We start from the raw sequence: 24,709 nt of genomic DNA, 5'->3' as shown, positions 1-24,709 counted from the left end.
TAATTCTCGCTTACCTCTCAATAAATTAAAGACCCGAAAATTCGCGCAAAGCTTCGAGGCCGTTAAATCTTAATAAAAAGAATCAACCTTCAAGCGCAGGCGCTAACGCCGGCATTTATATAGCCGTAAATTCTGTGTCGTTTAATATCGCGCATTTATATCCAAATGACTATGAAAAATGCATAGAGACACTTCCCGTTACCCCTCTCTTCGCGGCCAAAGCGTCGCGTTGCTTGATAAAATATATGCCGCTCATAATTCCGTATGCCGAAAAAATCCGCGACGATGTCAGGTAAGCGAGCGGCTGATGAATTTATGAGAGCCGGCTTCCTCGATGCAACAGCCGCGTGACAGCATGACGAATTCAGCGTGCGCTTAACTCATCATGAATTCCTAGCTGACCGAAACGAGCGCACGTCCCTTTATCTTAAGTAGGTACCAAACGACGTCTGGCGCACGACCAGCATTCGCCGAGTACGAACAATCAGAACCTGGTGTCGTGAAATGACGTGTTTATTTGATGACAAGTATCCGATGAACGCGAACGTGCCCCGTAACGAATTTAGTTTATGTCATAACAATCTCGAAATCTAACATTTATTTCTATTCAAGAAATTTACTTACTGACCGCAAAATTACCTAAACCAGATATCTGATCGAATGTTTGATTAAGGAATAATAATCAAGTCACTAGGATTGACTAGATTATAAACAACGGTCAGAATTTAGAATTTGTAACGCCATCGAATCAGTCTGAAATAAAATTTCCGATATGTATGGGAGGTATTTGCGTGAATTCAATATTTGATAAATAAACCAATGTTTTATCCGATCTTTATATATAAACGTTCGTCGTAACTCGCATTGCGAGCTGTTCTCCGCGCAGGAATGTTCTTCAAAATTCCGCGGCGCGCAACTGTGAACGTCGATCCGCTCTTCGGAGAGCAGGGGACAAGTTTATCTGCCGCCCATAAAACCGACCGTATATAAGAGAGATACCCGTAAAATAAATTTTATCCGTCGCGAGATTATTTATCGCGATATCTACGGTTCGTGATTTCGTGCCGAGAGGAAGAAAGTCGCGACTGCGGATGGAGTTTTACGGCCGCGTGCGATACGCTTACCGTTACGCCACGATCACGCGCGTAATTCGGAGGATTGCATACACGCTTCGTCGAGCCGTAAATCAATGCGATGCGCCGTCCTAAGGGCGAGAACGGTGCAATTTGTAACGCACGTTTCGCGCAGAGTTTCTCGCAGATGAGCGGATAGGGCGCGACATTGCAGGACATTGTCCCAATTATCCAAGATCGTGCGCGAGATTCTAAAGGAAAATATGTTTTCCGCGTTGGACAGCGCTGGCGGAGGAACATAATTTTTGCCTGCGGATGTTTACAGCTTCGTAGATTAAGCCGCGCGCGAGAAATCTCGTTATCCCTCTGCATCGGATTATTCACGCCATCGTATACGCAACATGATCCGCACCTGCAGTGCGAAATGTTAAAAACAGATTTTTTGTTAAATCCGCAGAGATGGTTTCTATCCTTGCGAGTGCACGTAACACGCGCGTTATACATATCGCACGTGTATCGAGAAGAACAGGCCCGCGAGAGAGAAAAAAAGAAAAATTACGAAGAAATAAATATATCTAATTCTTACGGAGCGTTCAATCACGTCGCGCTAGATTTCGTTAACTTTGCACCGTCGCATGTTCAATTAGTTCCCGTTACGTTCCGGGTAACATCGCAATATCGTTCTATTTGCAACGTGATATTTCGCCATTGGAAAAAAATAAAATTACGCCGTTTTGCAATTCCATTTTCGCGCCCGCGTACTCGCGTTTCGCGTTCGCCGCGCTTTTCAGCCGCGACAATCTGACCGTGACGTGTAGCCCGAGCGACGCTGACCACTGTCGTGAATTCTTTTGCTCCACCGTAGGCAGCGGCCCTATGCGGTATATTGTGTACGGCGAAGGTAAGATATGGTGTTCCGTATAACGGTAGCGCGCGCGTATATTGACCGGCTTAATAACGTCGCCGGTGGGTCCAGCTTGGCCCGACGTTACCGTACCGGTACCGAACCCCGAGCTTAGGATGGAGTCCTGATAGCCGATGGTTATAATCGTAAACCCGCCGTGTAACGCACGGTCGAGGAAACGACGATCTCGGGAGACCAATTCCTGCGCGAAAGCCCGGGGTATATCGAGGGTTGGACGTTTCAGGCAAACGTTTCCCTCTGTCGGTCGAGCGAGTGGACGGGGGACGCGCACGGACGCCACGCACGGCTGCTTAGCGTATATATCATAGCGCGCGACTTGAATATTCACGAATACATGGCTTTATATGAAATGGGATTTTAAATCGGGGAACGCGCAGGACGTGTACATTTTCCGCGTACCCCGGGAAAATCTGCTTTCGCGAGGCGGACGATGGCCCGAAGCGATTATGCGTGAGGAACATCCTCGGGGATATCACCGCGCGCATCGTTGCGTTCTGCACGCGCGCATTTTTATATTATGGCTGGAACTGCTCGTTCAAGGATCAAGCAGCGTATTAAAGACCCGTCGAAGCTCCGCACGATTTTCCGCGCGTTCGGGAATTTTCCCCTCGCTGACAACGGCGTTAAAGTGAGAAACAGCGGAGTAATGCGTTCCAGATATTTCTCTGTATATTAAAGTTACCCAGCGTGCATACCGGCTTTTATCACGAGGAAGATGAGTAACTACCATAATACTGAAGTGAAACCATAGTGAGATATATTGAAATTGCGCTGTCACAGCATATTTACATCCCCGGGAAATATCTTTTGCGCCGAGCGCGCGCGCATTTCTGTGTGTCACAGGAAACGGAACGGAGAAGGCGAATGCAAGTGGGACACACTCCACCTTGAGCTCAGTCAACACGAGCTACTGATATTGAAAAACGCCGGATATGATTTATTGCGTCTCATAATTCTGAAGGCCCTTAATTCTTTATTGAAAACGTGGAACAAAAGAACACACACGATTGCGTGACAGAAGGCCATCTGAATGTGCCATCTAAACTGCGGGTGGGAGTCGTACTTGCGCTACTGTACATATCGCGAAGATTAAGATTCCAGGTCGCTTTTTCGACTCTTCTTCGAGGGCTGTTCGCGAGCGCAAATAGCGAAGCGCGGAAACAATGAGCACGTTTAATCCGTTTGCATTGTGTCCCCTCGTGTTTTCCTCGTTTTCCTGCACTGGCACGCATCACCGCTACGTTTAGACTTCAAAATACCGAATGTATACACGAAAATCCTACCTGCGAAACGACCGTACGCTCCACGGGATCGGGATCGATCCGCGGATTACTTCGGTAGCGCCCCAGTCGCGGGAAATCCTTTTTCGAATTTTTGCTTTCATTCTAGATATATGCGCATACATCTGGAAATAAAATACAATGTATAGCCACCTCTATTGATGTGAGAAAAAGCGGGTACGCGCAATCGCTGAGTAAATACAACGGGAAATTTAAACTTTCGCGAAGCGCAGTGATACGATCACGGAAGGAATAAAAACACAATTTTATTTTACAAATTAAAAATTCCGTAAAGTTTTTAATTCGCCTCGGATATGTCGCGGCAATGTTTCTGATATGACGGGATATTAAATCTTTGTATCATAGTATCATAATATCAAATTATACTGACACAGATGGATATCATCCTTATTAACGTTCGCTCATTTCGCGGACATACGTACTTATAATTTTTATATGATTCTCACACACGTATATACATACACATACAGTGTTAGCTATAAATAGATAAACGTAAAAGAGCGTACAACACTGTATCTATTCTTTGCGCGGTCGTTCTTCTATTTCAGATGTGACTCATCGTTAAATTATTAATTATGCACTCGCGCGACTCGCTTGATGTGTAGACCATTGCAGACACGATTGTTGCTCCAAGAGCATGAAAGAAAGGGAAAAAAATGTGCTTTCTCGTATATATCGAAGGTAGCTACAATCACGCGGACATAATTATACGCCCCGAGCGAAGTTATGCCCATTTTCATTGGCCGTGTTCGCCTTCGTGTCCAGTCGCCATGGCGGACACGCGTGTACACGTTATTAAAGAGGATTTATTACTTTACTGTCTGAAAGAGGATTTGATGGTCGCTTGTGCTGGGGAGCCGGCCGGCATCACTCGACTGTGTAATCACAAGCATTTCACTCTCCGTATTTATCGCGTTGCCCGACTACAGCGATGACGACAGGCAAAGCTCCGTCGACGTCTGATGCAAGTTGTTGTCCCAATTAGAGCGTTGGTTAGCTTTTGCTCCTCTCCGGACTCCCTCATCTCCTCCATACTATCTTGTTTTCGTGCTCATTATTTCGATTATTTGTCCTTCGCGTGTAGCGACGTCGAAAAGGAGGCTTAAGAAATGGTCGATATCCATCGGCAGACTTATACGAGATCCGGTTTTGTATTTCGCATTTTCAAGCTCCACGAATTTCGAATGTGATCTTCAAAAATTTAGGATGAGAAAGATAACATTTCTCTGTACTAGTACAGTTATTTCAGTGTGCTACACAGTCACATATCTCTCTTTCTGGTTATTAGACTTTATGCGAGCGAGTTACAACATGACATACGTTGACTGAAATTATAATGCGATCCTACAAATGTTGGTAGTATTCCCCTCCAAAGCTCGTATAAAATAAAATCGTAAATGTTACACTCGCAGTTACTTTTACGGGTCATATGTACATAGCAGCGTCCGGCGTATTGCGGTCCCAATAGAAATCTCCGAAGTTGGAAACAAATTTAAAAGACTGCTATAACGGGAAACGCAAGGAGCAGGGAGAAACTAACTTTTCAGACCCAATAAAACCATTGGTTCTGCACGGAGGTAAAATCAACCAACGGAAATGACCGACGACAGATTTATACGTCGACAGGAATTTGGCTTCTCAAAAAAAAAAGAATAAAAAGAAAACTCCAATTCCGATGCAAGGTCGCAATGTATCGGCGCAGCGCGGGGCTTTTGTTCGCGACGATATGCCCGGAAGAAGAAGACAGAAGTTACCCGCGGTGCAAGGGGACAACTTTCGAAAAAAGCTCTCCGATGATCGCGAGAAGTGCGGCTTCTCGTGTGCCTTCTCCTCGTGCGAGAAGTGGCCGGCGTGCATCGGAATACTCGAGGGAAAGGGAAAAGAATACAAGCCTGTCCGGCAAAGCGGAAGGAGGGAATCCACGATCCCGTCTACACCGCCTACTCGATCGCCCACCTTGTATAAGCTCCCGCATTGTCTCATGGAAACAAAAGACAGGTAGCTTATGTCCCGCACTCAAAAGCACACAAAGTTCAGTCTCAAGTGCTCCGCCTGCTTCTCCTGCCTTCCGCTCGCTTCACTCAACGACTCGCTCTCTCGGCTTCTTGCTCTCGTTTCTCTCCCTCTCCCTCATTCTTCGCTGTCTCTCCAACATCTTCCTTGCGAACTGCGACAACTCTCCCCATCCTCTCTCCATCCCCGTTTCGGCTTCTCTTCATCTCCCAGCTCGCGTTTTCCATCCCGCCGCTTCTCCGCTTCCTTTTTCCTGATACGCGCGCTCTAACTCGCTCTAACTCCTGACCTCATCTTTCTCGTCCCTGCAATTCCTCTCGTTCCATTCACCCCGGTGCAACTCTCGTATATACGCCCGCTTGCACTTTCTTCCCGCATGTTCTAGTTGCTCGTGTCCCAGTCGAAGAGTCCTGCGACCGAAGTTTCGCGCCGTCGTGTCGAAGTCTTCGTCGCAGTGTCATCCGGGGATACAACGCGAGTTCCCACACTAATAAATACAGTTTCGTCTACTGCGATATTTCCCAGGGCGAGCGATACATCGTCCCCCCATGGACGTGTTTCGAGCACGCGGTATACATTAGGCTTCCCCTCGTGAAGCCTGAACATACCTTTAGCGCCTATCACGTCTTTTTATAACTTTCTCAAAGAGCTGGATTTAATAAGACATGAAATGAATTATAATCTCTATATATAAGCCAAATACCACTCACCGACTCATCAACGTGCAGCCCGAACTACTGCACCCATCGACTTGAAATTTTAAGGGTATATTCCTACTATTACGTAGGTGCTCACTAAGGGTGGGTTTTCCGAAATTCCACCCCTAACGGGTGAGAAGGGGTAAAATGTGTTTTTATTTAATTCTACACATAATATCGCGGGCGAAGCCCGCGTGACGGGGGATGCTAGTAGATAATAAAATTCTCCAAAAACTTATCTTAAGATACAGCATAGAATGTTTTTTGATATCAATATTTCAAAGATTTGCCTGTATTTTATATGTAAAATAAGAGGTAATATATGAATACAGATTATTGAAACTTCATTTTTCCGTATCATGATGATAAAGTCGAGGAGATGCATGCGAAATTGCGTTACTCAAGTCATCGTTGCCTGCCTGCCGGCGACTTTGGTCGGATCTCGTTACTATTCATTACTTTTAGCGTCTAATCTATCACGCTATGCCGTCTATGCTAAGCCGGACATAGAGAGAGAACGAAAGAAAGCCGTGCAGCCTTTCGCAGGAAAATTCCTGATTAAATCTGAAGCGCGGTTGGCGAATTTAATAACTTTTCTTGCATTATCGCATAGTCGCGAATGCAATGAGAGTGTCAGTTGTAGCAGGGCAGCTTTAAATAACACGAGAAGGACGGTTACAAATGATTCGACAACGTGACACTGAATTTTGCGGCATGTAAAACGCGGAATTACTCGCGGTATTAAGAGCGCCGCTATTTTAAATACGAAAAGGAATAATATTCAATAAACGTTCCGCACACAGTGTACAATTTGAATGTTCGCGCTCAGTGCACGAACGCGTGTACGCGCTCTCTCGGCCTCGTCTCGCTTACGGTATATCTTCTATTCACGGAGAGTCACACCGTTTGGACAATACGAATTTTTATTCGTTGATCCTGATTCGTAGGATAAATAGGAGCCCGTTATTTACACGCTTACCGCGCGCGAAAAATACTTGCGTGATACTTGAAAAATCGAGCGGCCCGACCGACCGGCGCGGCGATATAATACGCGCCGAGAATTTAATTTCCACATAACTGGTACGCGCTTATCCATCCATTTCGCCGGTTTCGACGAAGCCCAACCCCACCGCATTTCCCCGCGGAGCTCGCTGTCGCTGCTGTTGCCGGGCCGCGATATTAAAAGACCGTTCGTCAAACGCAAACGCGCACGCCGTAAAACAACCCCCGGACGCCCGGCGTGGGCTGAAACTTCGTTACATTATCGCGCTTCGATTGCTGTCTCGTTACCACCGCGTCGCGATAATTATATCTACCATTCGCCGCGATGGCCGCTTAGTTAACGTTATTCGCGGTAAATCATCGTTCTTCGCGTGTATGTGTGTGTACGTGTGCACGCGAGCGTGATGCACATCGCCGGCGAAGCAAAAAGAGAAAAGGGAAGATAAGATTATCGCAACGTTTGTTACGAGGGCGCGGTTCGTATTTCGCATGAGGATGTAGTCGCGAGTGGAGCACTCGTAACCGGCAGTCGCGTTTACGAGCAGTCATTATCGCAGTCGTAGACTTCTTAATTAAGATCCTATTCATCCATTTGTCTCGTTTATTCCTACGTCCATAAATAAAAGATCAATTTTCTTTCGCTTCGAGGGGCTGCTTAATGATATTTTCGTCAAAGATTACGTTATATTTCTGTGATGTGATCTTTTATTTTTTGGGGGACTCTAATATAAATCGACATAATATTTTGCAAGCACGGTTGTCAATTAGCAGCAATCAATCTATTAGTGGTCTGGCGTTGTATTTTTATTTCTATTCTTTTATTAGTTGTTGCTACATGGTACGGTGATTGTCATATTAACAGTTTAACATCTATTGCACTTAAATGCATAGCTTCATATAACACGGAGATTAAATAAATGGCAGAAAGTGATTAACAGGATATGTAAATTAAACATAGAGCAACATAAAATACGTTTTATTTCTAAGATGTAATGCGTTCATGCGAACTCCGGTATCTTTAAAAACTGATAGTATTCGCGACATCGCAGCGTCATGTTGAGAAAATTATTTAGCTTGGCAATTTTGTGTAACGTCTGCCTTGTTCTTGATACGGTCTACTTTGTATTCATTCTCATGCTTCTGTAACTTTACAATCAAGGCAGAGCACTTGCGTTTAGCTCTATTAGCTTTGTCTCTTTTATCTTCCAGTACATTGTTAAGGGTTGATAGTTTATCCATGGATTATCTGATATATGAAGACCAGTTATACGAGCTGCGGATGACGATGACATAATCGTGAAACGAAGGGACAGAGTAATACACCCGCATTGTTGCGGCTATTCTACATGCACGCTTGCTTTGCAATCCACGTGTCGTGACGTTAATAAATGTTCACTAGTTCTGTCTGATAAGAAGATGAAGCGATGTGTTAATTGTTGAACATGTGCATGTTGCGAGCGATGACCGAAAACTAGCAAATTAGAACAGCTAACTACACTGAGAAAAATTTCCATCGAATAAATCGATTAAACAGTGTTTCCGATTGTTCATTTTGTTTAAATGATTAAACCGATTAAATGACAGATTATTCGATTACCTTCATCGGATATGTCCGATCATTTTTATGTCTTAATACAATTTAATCAGTTATATCCGTTAGTTACTATGTAATTGATTATCCGATTAGATATTTTTTTCAGTGTAGAAATAGCATTTAAAAAATAAAGCAGCGTTTTAGTTTTTCATGTCATATATATAAAATCGATATACGTGTTATATTAAACTTTTATTTATCGCTTTTTGATAAAAAACCGATAATAATTTTTTAGAGTTATTAGAATATGTCATGAAATCTGAAATGAAAATATCGAAGATTGCATTATGAAACTCTCTCCCTTCTAACATCGCGATTGGAAAATAGAAAAATCGGCATTCGTCGATTGAATTCATTTTACAAAAACTAAATATGGCGTAATCATTGCACGATTTTTAGCAATTTCATTTCTGCATTTCCGCAGAAGCATTTTAGAAGCAAATTGTGAAATGCAGTATAACGTTTGATAATTTCTCCTTTAAAAAGGTGAAACGTTTAAGTCTACAGAGTCACACTGTGTAGTTGAAGAAACGATCTGATACGACAGCACGACACAACGTTATAATCGCACATTGCGACGTGCGATAAAAATTCGTCACACAGCTTCGTTACATTTTGAATTCATCGCACATGCAAGCAGAACAGGTATTGTCCAGTTTTGCGGTAAACTCGTCTTTTCCTTCGCACGCTTTGTGCGCTTTGACAAGCGCCATGATTGTGGTGTTACGATGAACGGCGAATACTCAATGTCCATACCTTAGTCACCAAGTTTCCAAGCCGATTTCGATGGCGAGAAAAAAATGTCGCATTTATTGAACGAGACAATCCGCACCGTGATTTCTCTCAAACGAGATGCAAAGAGACTCATTAGCGTGCATTATCATCGATTCAACGATCGAGCGCGGTTTGCACGTGTCACAGTTCATTAAAATTCTTTGTACTCATGCAGTACTCGCAAAATTCAGTCTTTGTTCAAGACGATGGATTTTCCATCTAAGGAGATACTGCGGCAGCCACCGATCTAGTTTGTGACGTGCATTTGTATCGCAGCGAACTACCACATCGTTGAGATACGCAATATGTCCACCGCTACAGTCTTTGTGGAAATTCCTGTTCAAAGATAAATCCTTTCCTAAGCTCAAAAATAGAGAACGTCGTCGAGAAATACGGACTTTGAGAAGTCCGTATTTCTATCCCATATTCTACGTGAATTCCCGCTCCTCGCTGAGGATCGCTTAAGACTCGTGTTAGTGAACGACTTTCTTTGCAAACATTTCTGCTTTCTATTCGAACATGGTGTCGCATATTACTCTTGGATATAGTAACCAATAAAATACGACGCTTAAAATCTTGAATATAGACTTTTATCGAATTTCAAGTGAGGGATTCGTATAATATGGTATACAAAGCGGTCAGTTTCAAAACAGCATTCCGCAATACATTTTTAGAAGCAAACAGTATTTCAATCGTAAATCTGGTTTGAACAAACCAGATAAGGATTAAAATAATCCAAGAGCAGAGTCGCAAAATTCTCAAAATAACGGTCTTGATATTCTAAAATTATCCAGAAGAATTGTTATCGTCGGTTCCGGTTTCAAGCAAGGCTAATTTATCGGTTTGCGACGGTGGTGGTAAATCACATCCACTTAGTCTGACCAGAACAGCCCGTATCTACTGTATGTTTTATATGCCTCATTCATCCTCGAACGCAATCGCAGGGGCGAATGAAAAACACGAACACGAATACACCGTCGCGTCTTCTACAGACGGGTCTTTTTCATACGCCGTATGCTTCAAGAAGAACATCGCATTTTTCTTCGGCTATCTTGTTCGTCGCACCTTCGAGCTGAAAAAGGGGGGAACCGAGGAAACGTCTCGCTAAAGTGCGTTGTCACGTCTACATACTTTACACGTCACAAAAATAAATTAAATGCGTTACGTCTGCGAATGTGAATGTTACAACTATGCAGACATAGTTGTTTAAAGAATCCTTTTATTTCCATATTTCTTTTTCGAGATGAAGATAGAAAAAAAGCCAGATTACAAACCTTATGATTCTTGATATTATTTCTACGCAACTTATTTTATTAAAATCATCAAGATCGCTTTATTAAAATGTCAGAAGAATATAATATAATATGAAGACATGATATCTTTCGAACAAACGTCAGCATGTTTTGTCTAAAAAAAGTAGCTTTATTCCTAATTCAAAAGAAGCGGAGATGCAACTCGATCTCGCCAATATGCGAGCTCTCATTGATTCCTATTCAGCCCGCATTAAAACTATCGGACAAATAGTCGTCCCGGTCATCTCGGGGTAGATCGACGCGTACTAATATCTCGCCGTCCATTCGGAAGTCCAATCATGTTGCGATCGCGCAAGTCAAATGAAAAATCGAAACATCCGAACGTGGCTGACACCCGTGACGGGAATGCGGATGCGGGACACGTCGCTTCGAAAATCATCGGTTGCGAACGAGCGAAACGGAAAGGCCACGTCGAGGAAGCTCCACGGACAGCCTCGAAGAATGCGCTGTCACTGACGGACATACACGGGCGGTCGGTCACTTCGCACCCGAGAGAGCTATATAATAATGGCTATGAGAGAGCGAGGGAGAAAGAGACTGCAAGGGAGATTAAGGGAGGAATAGAGAGAGAGAGAGAAACAGGGGGAGAGAAGGAGAGAGAACGCTGGTGAATAGTAATCCGCACAGCGGAGTGCGCTGCCTTATAAAGCAAAGACCACCGCGTTGCGGGATGACGTGTGCCCATTTCTATGCAAACTACATGTATGTATGCAAGTGGCGGTGCAGCACTACACGTTTAAGGCGGCGGTGGCGGCGGATATAGGCAGACGTAATGCTCTGATGCAGCCTGGCATTTCGGTTACTGTTATACATACGCGGCGGCCCCGCGTTACCGCGTCGTCTCGTGAGCGCCGTCCGCTTCTCCTCTCTCGCATTTCCGTTCGTCTGCTCTTCCCTCTAGGTTCTCAACGTCATGTCCCTCTTCTCCCGCTGCATCATACCGTCACCGATCTGCGAGGCTAACCTCGCCTCGTTGTCGGTTCTTATCTCTCTTCCTCCCGCTCTCGTTTCTTGGTTCGTTACTTTTACCTTCGCTTTGTACCCTCCACAACTACTTCCTTTTGCTCTTCAACCCCCACGTCCCTCGGTTGCACCTTCACGATCGATTTCCGCGCTGGTCTCTCGCTGTCCTTCTCCTCCCTTTTTCGTCGTGCAACCCCCTCGCTGCTAACTGCCGTCTCGCCCCGCCTCGACGCCGATGAAACGCAACCGACCAGGCGACACGGGGCGAGAAAAAAAAATACCCCGTCAGATACACGTAATCGTCCATTGATTTCCTGGCGAGGCAGGAGGCCAGCGACGTAGCGGAGTTTATATTCTGAATTCCCACCCGGATGTAATCCCGACAACCTCTGCTGAGACCGAGCGCGAAGCTTCCCAGGATTGAGTTGCAATCCCTTCGTCCCTATTTTCTCTCCTGATGTCCCATTCTCGCGTAGGACACGCTGGTTTTTTCAAGGGTTGAGTGAGAATTCAATAAGATTCCACAGACGGGGCGATCTCGCACCCCATTATTGTCGTAGCGACACGAAGGGCGCTTGGAATCGACCAAACACTAACAAGCTGGCTTGACTCTCGCGTCCCCGAGCGAGGGACGCGTGCGTGCACCGACTAAATTACATGTTCGAGAAAATAAGAGCGTAGGATACGCGAAATGTACTTGTGAAACTCTCAGCCACACGTTCGCTCGCCCACCCTTTGTCTGTGGCCGAGCGAACGTGTTTTTCAGAAACTCGCGCATTTCGGCGCTGCAATTGCTTCTGTCCGCGTATGTGCATTCTCGCGCGCGCGCACGCGCGGCCCACTTACCGCTTTACCATGGCGGTACGTGCCCTCCCTTTGTTTCATGGAGGCTTCTATTATGCTTTCAAACATGGATAACCAACTGGCAAGTCAAATCGCGTGCAATCTCTACAATGGGCAAGTAAAACAACGATAAATCTACGTCCACACTCTCTTTCATCTTCTTCTCTTTGTTTCAGCGTAAACATATAAATAAAGTAAAAATATTTCGTTCGTTTGATCGTTTAATCGCTCTATCGGCCATACAGACTTTTCTCGGCCCGTTCTATCGCGATCGGTGTCTAGGATTTCGGATTAATTGGACCAACAACATTTGATTAATTATTTTTGATTAATCAAATGATTGATATTAATTAATCATGATTTCATTGATGTTGGTGGGTGATGAGGGCGATGAAAATATTTTTCGCAGTTTATTTGGTCGCAATTGTAAATATTTTCTCAGTTTGTTTGGTCGCAATTGTAAATATTTTTCAGCAAAACAGAAAGAGAAAGAGATAAAGAGAGAGAATAGCTTAAATATTCATCTAAATAGTTCAACTAGTTTTCTAACTCGACTACGTACGCTGCATCGAGACATCAAAGTAACTTGACAACAAATCGACCATGGGACATAGGAGAAAAGCAGGACCACTTTTCGCTGGCAGTTTATTGGGAGAAAAAATTTTTTTTCTTTCGTAATTGTATTATTTTTTACAGATATTCATTACACGGATTTCGCACACAGCGGAACCCGACTAACCAGTAATTGGTCCAAACTGCGTAAAGCCTGCACCATTTGTACCCGGTTAATGGAAAAAATTTCTATCCGTGGCGAGAATCGATAATAGTAGCAAAAGACGACCGTCGGTTCTCATCGCCTCGAATCTCTGAAAAGCTCGAAACGAAAAATGAATCAGCCGCGATACTCGATACGTACATATACACGAATGCACGCACGCACGCACGCACACACACACACGTACACAGAACCAAACTCGAGCTCTATAATTTACTTGATAATTTACCATGGAGATTATTACTTGATGGATGCGGAACACGAAGTCTGTAACAATCGTGTGCTCTGCATTAGCGTGGCGTTGTTATTAATTATTTTCATTCATTACGCTGCGTGCAATAATGTTCGCTGGCATTAAATTAGACAACGGAACGTTACATTAGCGGGAACTCGCAGCGGCAAGTACCTGATGTTTCGATCTCAATAATCCGTGCCAGTTTGCAGTCAAATAAAGTGTTGAAATTTGGTTATCATGCAAGCTGATGCAAATACATCCGCAAGAGAGTAACCAATGTGGTAAAAATAACTCGGAAAACTGCAAACAAACGCTGGCTGAATCTTGTATTTAGAATGCTATTGGAATCGGAATAGTATCATCAATCCATATGCGCACTCATACGATGCTAACAAAAGAAAGAAAAACGATCACGCGAAAACTTAACAACACTAACAACGTGGAAAATGAAAATATATTTTTCCGCGGGAAATCTCGCCTACGCGATTAAAATAGCATTGATCAATCAACGAAGTTTCCGCCTAATTTCCCTCCGGTTGCAGCAGCTGTACGCGCACAAGCGCGCCGCGGGATTAAATTTCCTGTTCACTTCCCGCATTCGAGCCGTTTCTTTTTACAGGCTTTACGGTTAAAAGATTTTTCGGAATTTGACGCGCGAGTCGGAACCGCCCTGGGTATTTCAGTTTCGCCCCGTAGCGCTTTGATGAATACGAGCGACTCGCCAAACACGCTCGCTACTTTTCGGGCTTTCGAACTCGATTTGCCGCAACAGCCACGCGCAAGATGGAACCGAGATGTGTGCGGTGAATGTTCAGCATGCCGAACCCCGGCAAATCAAATCCCTGATGAAAGGGCGTGCGCCCTTCACGAGGAAGCCGCTTCTCCGCTTACTTCGCGCGGATCACGCGGACTCGATTTTTCGCAGTGCATATTCATTTCGTGAATTAAGAACGTTTGCGCTAGATGCATCTTACGCTATCAACGGCGTCGCTGTGTGTTGTTTCTCATTCCCGTTTATATTTTTGATGATGCACATCACGAATATATTTTTAGCGAATTTGCGATCTTGTGCAGTCTTGTTGTTGTAGGATTTTCAGTCACGCGCGAATAACAATAAGAACGTAAGACAAGGAAGAATGGAAGCGTTACTTCAACAAGCTTTTCAACTTTCTTTTATGTCAGACTTGAAATCAGGGCGAAGATTTGTAATTTATACTAAAGTAAAAGTGAAGGGAGATTTATATCCGGCGTCTATAACTACTTTCACAGATATATCATTTTCTTAAGTCATGTAATATCAGCTGTTTGATTAATGATTCATTCGGACAGTTATATTGAATTTCCCGTACTTGCTGAAAACGTCAATATTCTAATCGATTCGATCAGTCAAATTGGTATGTATTAATTTTCAATGTTTCTTATTAAAAGGAGAGAGCAGATATTCTATTGTAATTTGTCGAATCAGAAATCGATCAAGTTCGGTAAAATTGGATATTCGATATCCAATATGTCAGACATGCATAGGAATACGTAAAATAGAAATGATGAAATACACGATAGTCGACAACTTCTGTTACCACAATAACAATGTAAACACTGTAATGGCCATCTCGTATTTCTGCCTAGATGAAAAAGCATTGCAGTAGAAGAATAGATACACATTTTATTGTGATACTGCGGCTTCTTTCTTTTTTTTCAGCGCGAAACTTGACTCGTGGACTTCTTTTTCGTACAAAGCGACTGCCGAAGAACCGTCGGTCCACTGTAATTTCGGAAGCAACATGATCCGCATAAAGTTCCGCGAGCGCGATGCGGACAGTTTTTGAGAACGCATCGCGAACATGGTCCACCACGCGCATCTTCCTCTGCTTTTTTTCGTGAACAGCGTAAAAGGCGTGTATGGCCCCACGACCGCGTATCCATGGATTATTCAAATGAGGTCAGGACGAGAAGCTGGCGCATTCGGGCTCACCACACCACGGCGTAGTCTCCTTGAATCGTAATCTGCCGTCGAGGGCAAACATCCTAAATCACCTGCGCCGCGTCCGGAAATAGGTCGTATCCGTGGAAATTTTAACGAAGTGCGCGCGTCGCACGAAAAAATTCTTTTGCGTCTCTTTCTCGAGTCCGGCACGCAATTCTATCCAGTGAGACACAGGACATGCGTGCGTATATGTGCGTGCGCGTGTGCTCAAATTATTCGAGCGATGCGAGAGGCTGCAGTAAAACAAAATGTTGTCGCTTTTGATGTTGCAGATATCTGCCATTCGCTGCGCTCAATTAAATCGCGCTACGCAGCTTTTTTCGGCATATAAGCAACGGCAAAGGGTTTGAAAACTGACGCCCGCACAAGGTTCAAACGCGGCTGACGTAAAAGCAAAATTCTACTATCAACTATTTTCTAGGATTCGCGTATTAATTACGTGATTCAATATCGATATGTGTACGAAATCGAGTAATAAAAATATTACTCTCTCCACAAATGACCACAAATTATCACAAATTATATATTATATTGCGGCATGTACTCTTCGAGCATCTGTATGCAATATTTAACATTTAACGCGCAATGGTCAAATAATAAAAAAGAAATCTTTCTAAGGTAGCAAGTAATTTTTCCTTCTAGTACTTTTAAGTCACTTGTTTTCGGTGCTCGATATAGGTATACGGCTACTGATAAATTAGCAGCGAAGATGCTAAATAATGTAGCTAACGCGTTAAACGAAGTACGGGGTGGACGTGCGAGCGAGCCTGTACCGCGCGCGCGGCACATTTCCCCAGTGATTTACATCGAAAGAAATGAGTCGGTGGACGCGCGCGGGGAAGAGAGCCAGGGTTCGTCTTCTTAAAAAATTTAATAACAAGATAATCCAGGAGGGTCCGACCGTGCGCGCCGAGTACTTTCTAATTCACGAGGGCCGAGGTGGAACAAGCGGAGTTCGGTAGCTTTGCCATCGTGTTTGTTCCTCTCAGCGTACTCTCGCGCGCCGGTTTCCTTTATAACTTCTATTTTTCTTTGCTCTGATAAAAAAGTTTGCTTGTCAGCAGTCGAGCCGACGACGATAGCCTCGCTGGTAATTGCGGCATCACTCGTCGGGGATTTTCCCTGCCCCCTCCCTCTGAGACAATCGACTTAATTAAATGAACGTAATTACACCCGCTGGTCATCTTTCTTTCCGCAGATCGGCGGGTACCGTACAACATACCTTCGGACTGGCGGGCCCTTTGGTTCAGCAATCTCGACGAGCTGCAGAGAGTGAACGACGCGAACGACAACAACACCGTGTCCAACGTCACGGTGCAGCTGGGCGGCACTGCCTTCCTCCACTGCAAAGTTCGCAATTTGGCGGAGAGGACCGTATCCGATGCCGAGGTAAGAAAAGCGACCGCGTAACCCTTGGAAGCCCTTACGAGAGACACCGAAGAGAGAGGAACGATCGATCCTCGATGAACGGGCGAGTCAAGTCGGAATTAAATGGAGCTCTCGAGTAATTCGAGGCGAACCGATTTCGCTGAAACGTTGCGCAATTTTCTTGGATAGGCGCGGCTTTTTTTCCGCCTCCCTCTCTGTCGTGGTTCTTAACGCGCATTTTTATACGCCTCATAAAACGAGACGCGACATAAAATTTACGTTCGCGTGCGCCGCTATCATGACAGTTACGAGGCAATATAACTTGCGATGATGCATCCGTGTACCTCAAGATACAGTGAAATTCGTTTAGAATAATTGCGTCGTCGATGCGAATCTTCATTTGACATGATTAACGTCGTATTTGCGTTGACAGTCACTGGTTCCGTTCATCTCTCTTCTTTCCTTTACTGTTTGGATGCAAGAAACATAAGTAATAGTATGATACGTTTAGACGATTCAGCACATGACACGCTTTCAGCACGATAAGTTTCTAAATCTTTTCACCATAAATATTTTTGCAAATATCGTCGGCGAATCGTCGTAATTACGTCGTAATGTAGTATCACTTTTCGCAGGCAGCAAGGAATATTCTCAGCTCACAATCCCTCATCGAATATAATTCATGCAAAGATAACGCGTGCACGCGGAACCTATGCTAATAGCTACGCAACGACGGCGCGAATACACAGCGCAGGGTTAATCTCGTTCGCGGAACAACTCTACAAATTTATTCATGTGCACGAGCGTAATGATCTCCCTTCTGCTTCAGCCATGCGACACTTCAGCCTGGTAAGAGCGAGATCGATGATCTCGTGACGCAGCCATTGAATCCCGGTTAAAGCGCGATTTCACCGAAAACGGGTGCTACGAACACGGATAGACGCAATAATGGCGCCCGTCGAGACGTTGCTATCGCACACCTTCTCGACTTTCTTCGATTTTATTCTTTGTCGTCCTTTATTTCGACGACCGCCGATACTCTGCAACAAAGCGGCGAAATAAAGAACCATCGAACGCTTCTCCAGCACGCCCGCGCGTCGATATTACCCCTCGTATTCGATATCGCGCGGCATTGATACGCCAAATCGCTCGCGAGAGCGTGCAAGATTGATGCCGGCAAAAAGCCGATGACCGCGACAAATCCGCCCCAATTCCTGAAAGATATCCTTACAGCATCGGCGATCTGGTCCGCGGGACCTGGGAACTTAGGAACTTTCACGTGGAACAGCGGCGAACCAAGTTCACACAATGTCAGCCGTCGCGGATCCTTTCCATCATCCTAGAATCTGTAAGATCGGATTTCGGTAACCGAAAGTTGGCCATTGTTCAAAGCTGTTGAGCAACAATAAAGTCTACTGCTTTGAACTTTCGCTTCGACAGCCGACAGGCTTTTATGATCGACATATGATAATCATTTGCGCGGTATATGTTCGATAGTTTGAGCAAAATTTAACTTTGCATTTTCTTTCGTTTTTGATATATTAAAATTTACAGAGAGAGAGAATATTATTTTATTTTTATATTGCTATTTCTGTTTATATAAAATTTACTTGGATTTTCAATTTTAAATGTTTATTGGAGCGACTAATTAAACTGTTTGCTATCATTTTATATAATTTAATGATTTTGTTCAATTACGAATTCTAAATCGTAATATAAGCGAAGATATCGCGCTAACATTACAAATTTCCGTGTTTTACAGTACAACACGGCTCACGTGTGTTTGTAAAATGTACGTCTCAATTTTAATAAAATTCAGTTCATAAACCATGGGCTGAAATAACAAAATTAAATTACTAATGAATATTATATTCGATCATTACCACGTAATAAACTCTGCTTGTATTGAGGAAATATTACTATGAAGCTTTATATAACTCATCTAATTTAACTTTACAAGCTCTGAATACAGAAAGATCATATGTCATGGTTTTAAAATTGCAAAGCTACCGGAGCAATGCACAATGCACAATGTACATAATATTCAGATAAAATTAATGTTACAAGTTCAAGCTCTCTCTCTCTCTCTTGTTTCATTTTAAAAATGTTTTTTATGTAAATACTACTAACAAATTGTATCGGTTGTTTGAAGAATCAAAGATAAAGAAATATATGAAGAAATATAAATATGTAACTAATGATGAAAAAGATAAAGATATTCCGATAGTGTTTAACGATTTATAAGCAGTCTTCTGCTCTACATTTGAAGCATTACACATGTGATATCGGTTTGTAATATTTTCCGTTAAGTATAAATAATAAAAAACATGATGTCAGAGATTTCCGAAATGACGTAACGTTCTCGTGAGAGTGATTATCTGAGACCCGTGAGAAATAATTCTCTATAAAATGCCACCCGTGGCATTCACGAGGCTATCGTGAATCAGCGTTACTCTGAGGTTCTGCCAGCTAGGTGATCCGCAAATCCACTTACGACGTCGTTGCTTTTAATTCAATTATTTATGACGAATTCGACGGGTCGGTCTGCCCCGTATCTGCCTGACCCGGAGCGCACGGCGTAACTGCATTATCGCGTTAGCAGTCAAACCAGGAAAGATTGATGGCGACGAAAAGTCGAACGCCGCGAAGTAATTTTGATAGAGCGGTCGAGAAGAGAGAGAGAGAGAGAGAGAGAGAGAGAGAAAAAGAGAGACCACCGACGACGAAACCGCACCGCCGCCATCGACATTTCTCGTCTAGAAAGATTTTTTTTCTGTTCTCGATCACGGGCGGGCAACCATGACGCTAAGAGTATACGAAATCGCGATGCGAAGGAGGTTGCACCGTAATAAATGGAGAAGAGAATTGATTATCAGTATCTAGTTGTTGATTCCTCGTTGGTGAAAGAGAGAGAGAGAGAGCTCTATCCCTCTCTTCATCTTTCGTACAGTGACGATATCGATTCGCGCAGCATCACCGGTGAGCGATATTAATGAATTACCTCTCGAAATTCCGATAATTAACGTAGCGCACTTTATTGGATCGGGAAGCCATTTCGCGTCGATATAAAACTTGAACCGCGAAAGTGACTAGATAAGTCCGTGACGTGTACGAGACGTGCATGAAAAAATATATATCGAAATTAACAGCGAAATTAAAATAATTAATAATTGATTAAAATGATTAATATTGATTTATTCGCATGCAGTTGCTTTTCTTGACAAGTAGATATCTGTATTTAAATGAACGTACCGTGATATTTTTTATTTTAAGTGTGTTTAAAAAAAAAAGATAACTCTCAATATGATAATGAATAAGTCAACATTCCGATTCGAGATACATATATTTCGAGGATGTAACGTAACTTTGTCATTTTAAGTGACAATTTGAAGGTTTATGTCAAACCGACAAACATGAAGCAATAAAATAGAGATAAAAATACGAGTATAAGAATATACAATTCTGAATTAAGGTATGAAATGGCATTTTTAATTTTCCAGAACAATACGCGATTGTAAATACGTCACATTAAAAAAAAAGTATAGATATATTTACAGTTTACTATATTTACGCTGCATAGTGAGATATAAATACTCACAAGCGATTAATTTTCCACACTGCTCCTTCGAAATCTTTTCTGATGGATTAGAAGAACAACCTCTTGTCTTCCTATCGATTCTGCCAAAGCACACAATGGGACCGCATGCGGGACGCGTGAAATATGCGATTTTGTAAACTAGCATAATTAATATGAAATATGGGTCGCCGTTGAACGCAGGTGCGGGGCGAAGGAAACCCAGCGGGATATCTGATGTCTTTGAAGGACAAGGGCCCTTTGTCTTGAAGCCCGCGTCGCGGTTGAATTGAAGCCACGGATTTGGTCGCCGTAATGGTCCACTTCCGTCTTCGGACATTAATTTCGTGAACGCGCTTGTGCGCGTCGTTCGATAAATCGATAACCACAATAAGAGGGATCCTGCGAAAGATTAATGCTTTAATGACGTCCCTTATTCCGTCGGACGATCAACAATTTCGCCCCAATTTTCCTTCTCTACCAATAGCTGTAATGCTCAAGAGTCTTGTTGCCTTCTTTTTTCCCTCCCTTCTTTTCTTTGACGATATTTAATCGACGTTATTTGCAGGGAACATGGCCTTCGCGCCATAATCATATTTCACGATTAACTTGACCAGGTTGCTGCATGCTCTCAACGGTATATCACAGCATTAAAAATCCTCGTTCGAATTATCGAAGTGCTTATAAAGCGCTTACAAAGTCGCCCGCTCGTTTCTTAAATCATGCGACAAGACTCTCGAAACGACAAATCCGCAAATTGCTTCGGTAATTGGCGGGAGAGTAAAACGAATAACATATCTGATAATAATTCACGCCAAGTTGATTTGCGTGAAAACAAAAGCATCAAAAATTCCACAGAATCAAATAGTCCTGCGACGTTTGAAGATAAAACTCTGAGAGTTCAATGGACCATCGTTTCGCATTTCAGAATTACGCTTCAGACATTGCTGAATCGCGGGACGCAATTGCGCAAACACATAGTCGGAAAGACGCGCGGGACATATCTACCCGTATCGAATTGCAAACTACAAAACTGGCATCGATTCCAAGATACTGATTTGTAGTCTCCCAGGGAAGCATTCCTCATTACGATTGTATGCGGAAAGCAGCGTAGATGCGATCATTTATTGAACCGAAACTGCACGTCCCGACCTCAGGATCCTCGACGATGGACTCGTGCCGACCACTCATCTTGGCAACGAGCACCGGTAGCCGGAGTCGGTCGACAGATTTGGGTTATCCGACAGGTCGGTCCATTGTCCACCCTAGTTCTGGCGGACTAAGCAAACGCATCGCCTGCCACGGCGGCTAATCCGCCGTTAATTTTATTGGGCTGTTTATGGCGAAGGTGCACGTCGTATAGGGATACTTAGGGTGTTGGGATACTGTCGACGAATAAACGCTCAGGAAATATCGATGGTTCTGGTAATACATCGAATACGACGTGTACTTAATCCTTAATTTAGTGTACAGTGATCGTTGTTTCAGCCTCTCGCATCTTTGTTGCTTCTTCTAACTCAGGGAAATAATTGTTGGTAATTATTTTTCATTATAATGTGCTTAGTAAAATGAGCTCGGTTTTCTTGCACACGGATATCTGTTAGATTTTATTATAGTATTATACTCGCGTTTTAGATTATCCATTTTTAATTTAGACAAGGATTCAACCGATCTCCAAGTTCTAATCAAATCCATAATTTGTAATGTTATACCTAACGTTACATACAGTTACATGTGATACAATGTAGACTTGCAACTTTGTACAAGTCATTAGCACAACGTATAATTATAACGCGCCACAAATGGATCCCAGCGAGCGTAGAATAAAATGAAATTGCGTCGAAATTAGCATTCTCGAAATTGCGTTCGCGCGATAAGAAAATTACTCGCAGCGTGCCGTCTCGTAAAAATAAATCTTGCTCTTGTTCCTCCTTCTTCCCTCATTCCCGCTCTACTTCGGTTTAACCCCTGAGAGTACATCAGAGCCAGGTGCCAGATGGATCGGGACATTGCACGACATTGCGTATTGTCGCAGCGTGCGCGTTGCGGCAGTGTTTCGCTCGCGGCGTGCTAATCTGCCTAAGGCCGTTAATTTTATTGGCTTGTTTATTGGATACGAGAGAACGCGCGGGCGTATGCTACAAGAGCGGCGCGGCGCGCGCGTTCGCATTTAGTAACTCCATTAACGCGTTAACAATCGGCAGCGGGACTGGGACCGGCCGGCGCGCGAATTATCGTCGGATCGCGCGCTCGTATACTCCCGGACGATCTCTCTCGCGTGTCCCGATAACGCGGGCAATCACGCTTCGTTCCGTTCGGCCGGCGATACGAAACAAGGCCGGGCACGCAACAAGCCGGAGCGGAGACTCTCCCCGTTATCGTTAGCTCCCTTCGCGCGTATAGCAATGTATTTTCTTCTTTCTTCCTCTCTCTCCCGAGTTTTCCTTTTTTCTTCCGACATTGACGACCGATCGAGGCCCACGATAACCAAAATGATTTCGCCGCGCGATCGAGCTCGAGGTCATTCCTGCTCCGTCAGATACCGTGCGTTGCATATTACGCGCGATCAGTCTCTGATAAAGCGCGATAACGATACTAAGGCGGCGCTGTAACTTGAATAATCCGAGGCATCCGAGCCTACGTAGTCCGGAGAGGATTACGCTTCTTTCGCTCCCAAACTGAGAACCGAAGGGATGACTTATTTTCTGTATTACTAGGATCAGGAAGCTTTGACGCGTAACGATATTGGCGAACGTGAAGTGCAGGATATAGCATACGTAAGACGCTTAATCCCTTTATATGGGAAGATCGCATACAGAAAATCCGATATCGCTTTACGAAAATACACGTTATACTATTTCTAAGTTAAATCGGAGTAGGTTAATTTATTTTATTTTGTTTTACAATCTCTGGTTGTATCAAATCAACTAACAAAGTTAGTTTTAGTTCCAAGGAGACAAGATGAAAATTAAAAATTTATCTTGATCTATGATGTACGATAACTTCGTTATCATTGGGACTCTGTTTCAGTATTGCTTTTTATGGGCGATTTTTTTATTTCATTTACTTATATGTATATTGGATATTAATTATGCCAAATATATTTACGTAGAGTGCGATTAAATTTTGTAAATCGATTTAATATTTCAATTATTTAATATTCTCATTTTAAACGAATTATGTGTAGCTGGAACATATCAAGTCCGTAACATTTTAATGGTTAACCGCTTCAATCCACAACACAGTTGTATCATCTCTTGAGCGATTTCAGCCACATTTCGTATTAGATTTGTCAAAACATAGTAAAAGTAAATTCAATCATTTTATTAACATTAATCGCGCGTATAAGTAAATGTAATAATTCTGTTACAGTTGCGCTGGATTTGATTTAACGACCATATTCGCCGTACCTACATACATGTTCTGCGAAATAGCTTTATCATTATCTAACTACAAATTAATCTGCTTCGCAGATATTTTGACCTGAATCAAAATGTGCAATATTATGACAAAATAGTGCAATGTTCGGAAATAACATTTGTGGTTACACGCGAAACTTTACACAGCAAATACCGCAGCTATAACGTTCCAGGCTGTTGGAGTAGCATGAAACAGAAACTGAAAAGCCATACAACAAGGTATACCCGACCTGACCTGAACTCTTTAGCGAGATAACCAAGCGCTGGTTGTGGTCAGTCATCCGTGGAGGTTACACGAACCTAACGTCACTCATTGTATCCATCACAAATCTGCTTTCAAAACCGCAATTCCTTTCACCGAGTAAATTTACGACTGCCTAATATATAACAGACCAGTTGAAAAAAATATTTTATTAAATCGGTCTTTTAATTTACAATTATTCATAAGCAATTACTTAATTTATTACAAAAAAACTAATTAACAGTTACGCAAAATTTAGAATGCATCGATCAGCGCCGATAAAAGTGATTATACGCGATTTAATGCTCAATAATTCAATAATTGCTCAATAATTCAGTAAATTAACTTATTCAATGCTACGGTGTATGGAACAATACGTAGAGCTTTAGCTGGACAGTACAAAAGAAAGAAAAACACGCCTTCAAATAGCTTTCGCGTGTATCCATGTATTACCCGCTCATGTATAGGCAAGCCAATACATTCCCGTTCGTCCGTTGCCTCTCCAAATATGTGTCTTCAAGTATCGCGCGGGTATGCGCTAACGTACCACAACACACTGTGGCACACTTCTTTCAATTGATGTACCGACGGTCCGCTGCACGTTAAAGGGAAAC

General features: G+C 43.2%; 1 protein-coding gene across 3 annotated transcripts in view; it reads left to right on the top strand.

Moving 5' to 3' along the window:
- The window catches only part of LOC105282466 (zwei Ig domain protein zig-8), a 251,689-nt gene that overhangs the window by 140,742 nt on the left and 86,238 nt on the right, over nucleotides 1–24,709 (top strand). For all 3 annotated transcript variants that reach the window (XM_011344424.3, XM_011344426.3, XM_011344422.2), the window contains exon 3: nucleotides 16,692–16,882. In XM_011344424.3, coding sequence (XP_011342726.1) covers nucleotides 16,692–16,882 — 191 coding nt within the window. The remainder of the gene's footprint in view (nucleotides 1–16,691; nucleotides 16,883–24,709) is intronic.

This window comes from Ooceraea biroi, chromosome 2, assembly GCF_003672135.1.
Source record: "Ooceraea biroi isolate clonal line C1 chromosome 2, Obir_v5.4, whole genome shotgun sequence".
In the NCBI taxonomy this organism is placed as follows: Eukaryota; Metazoa; Arthropoda; class Insecta; order Hymenoptera; family Formicidae; genus Ooceraea; species Ooceraea biroi.
This window is presented reverse-complemented; position numbering and strand designations above follow the sequence as displayed.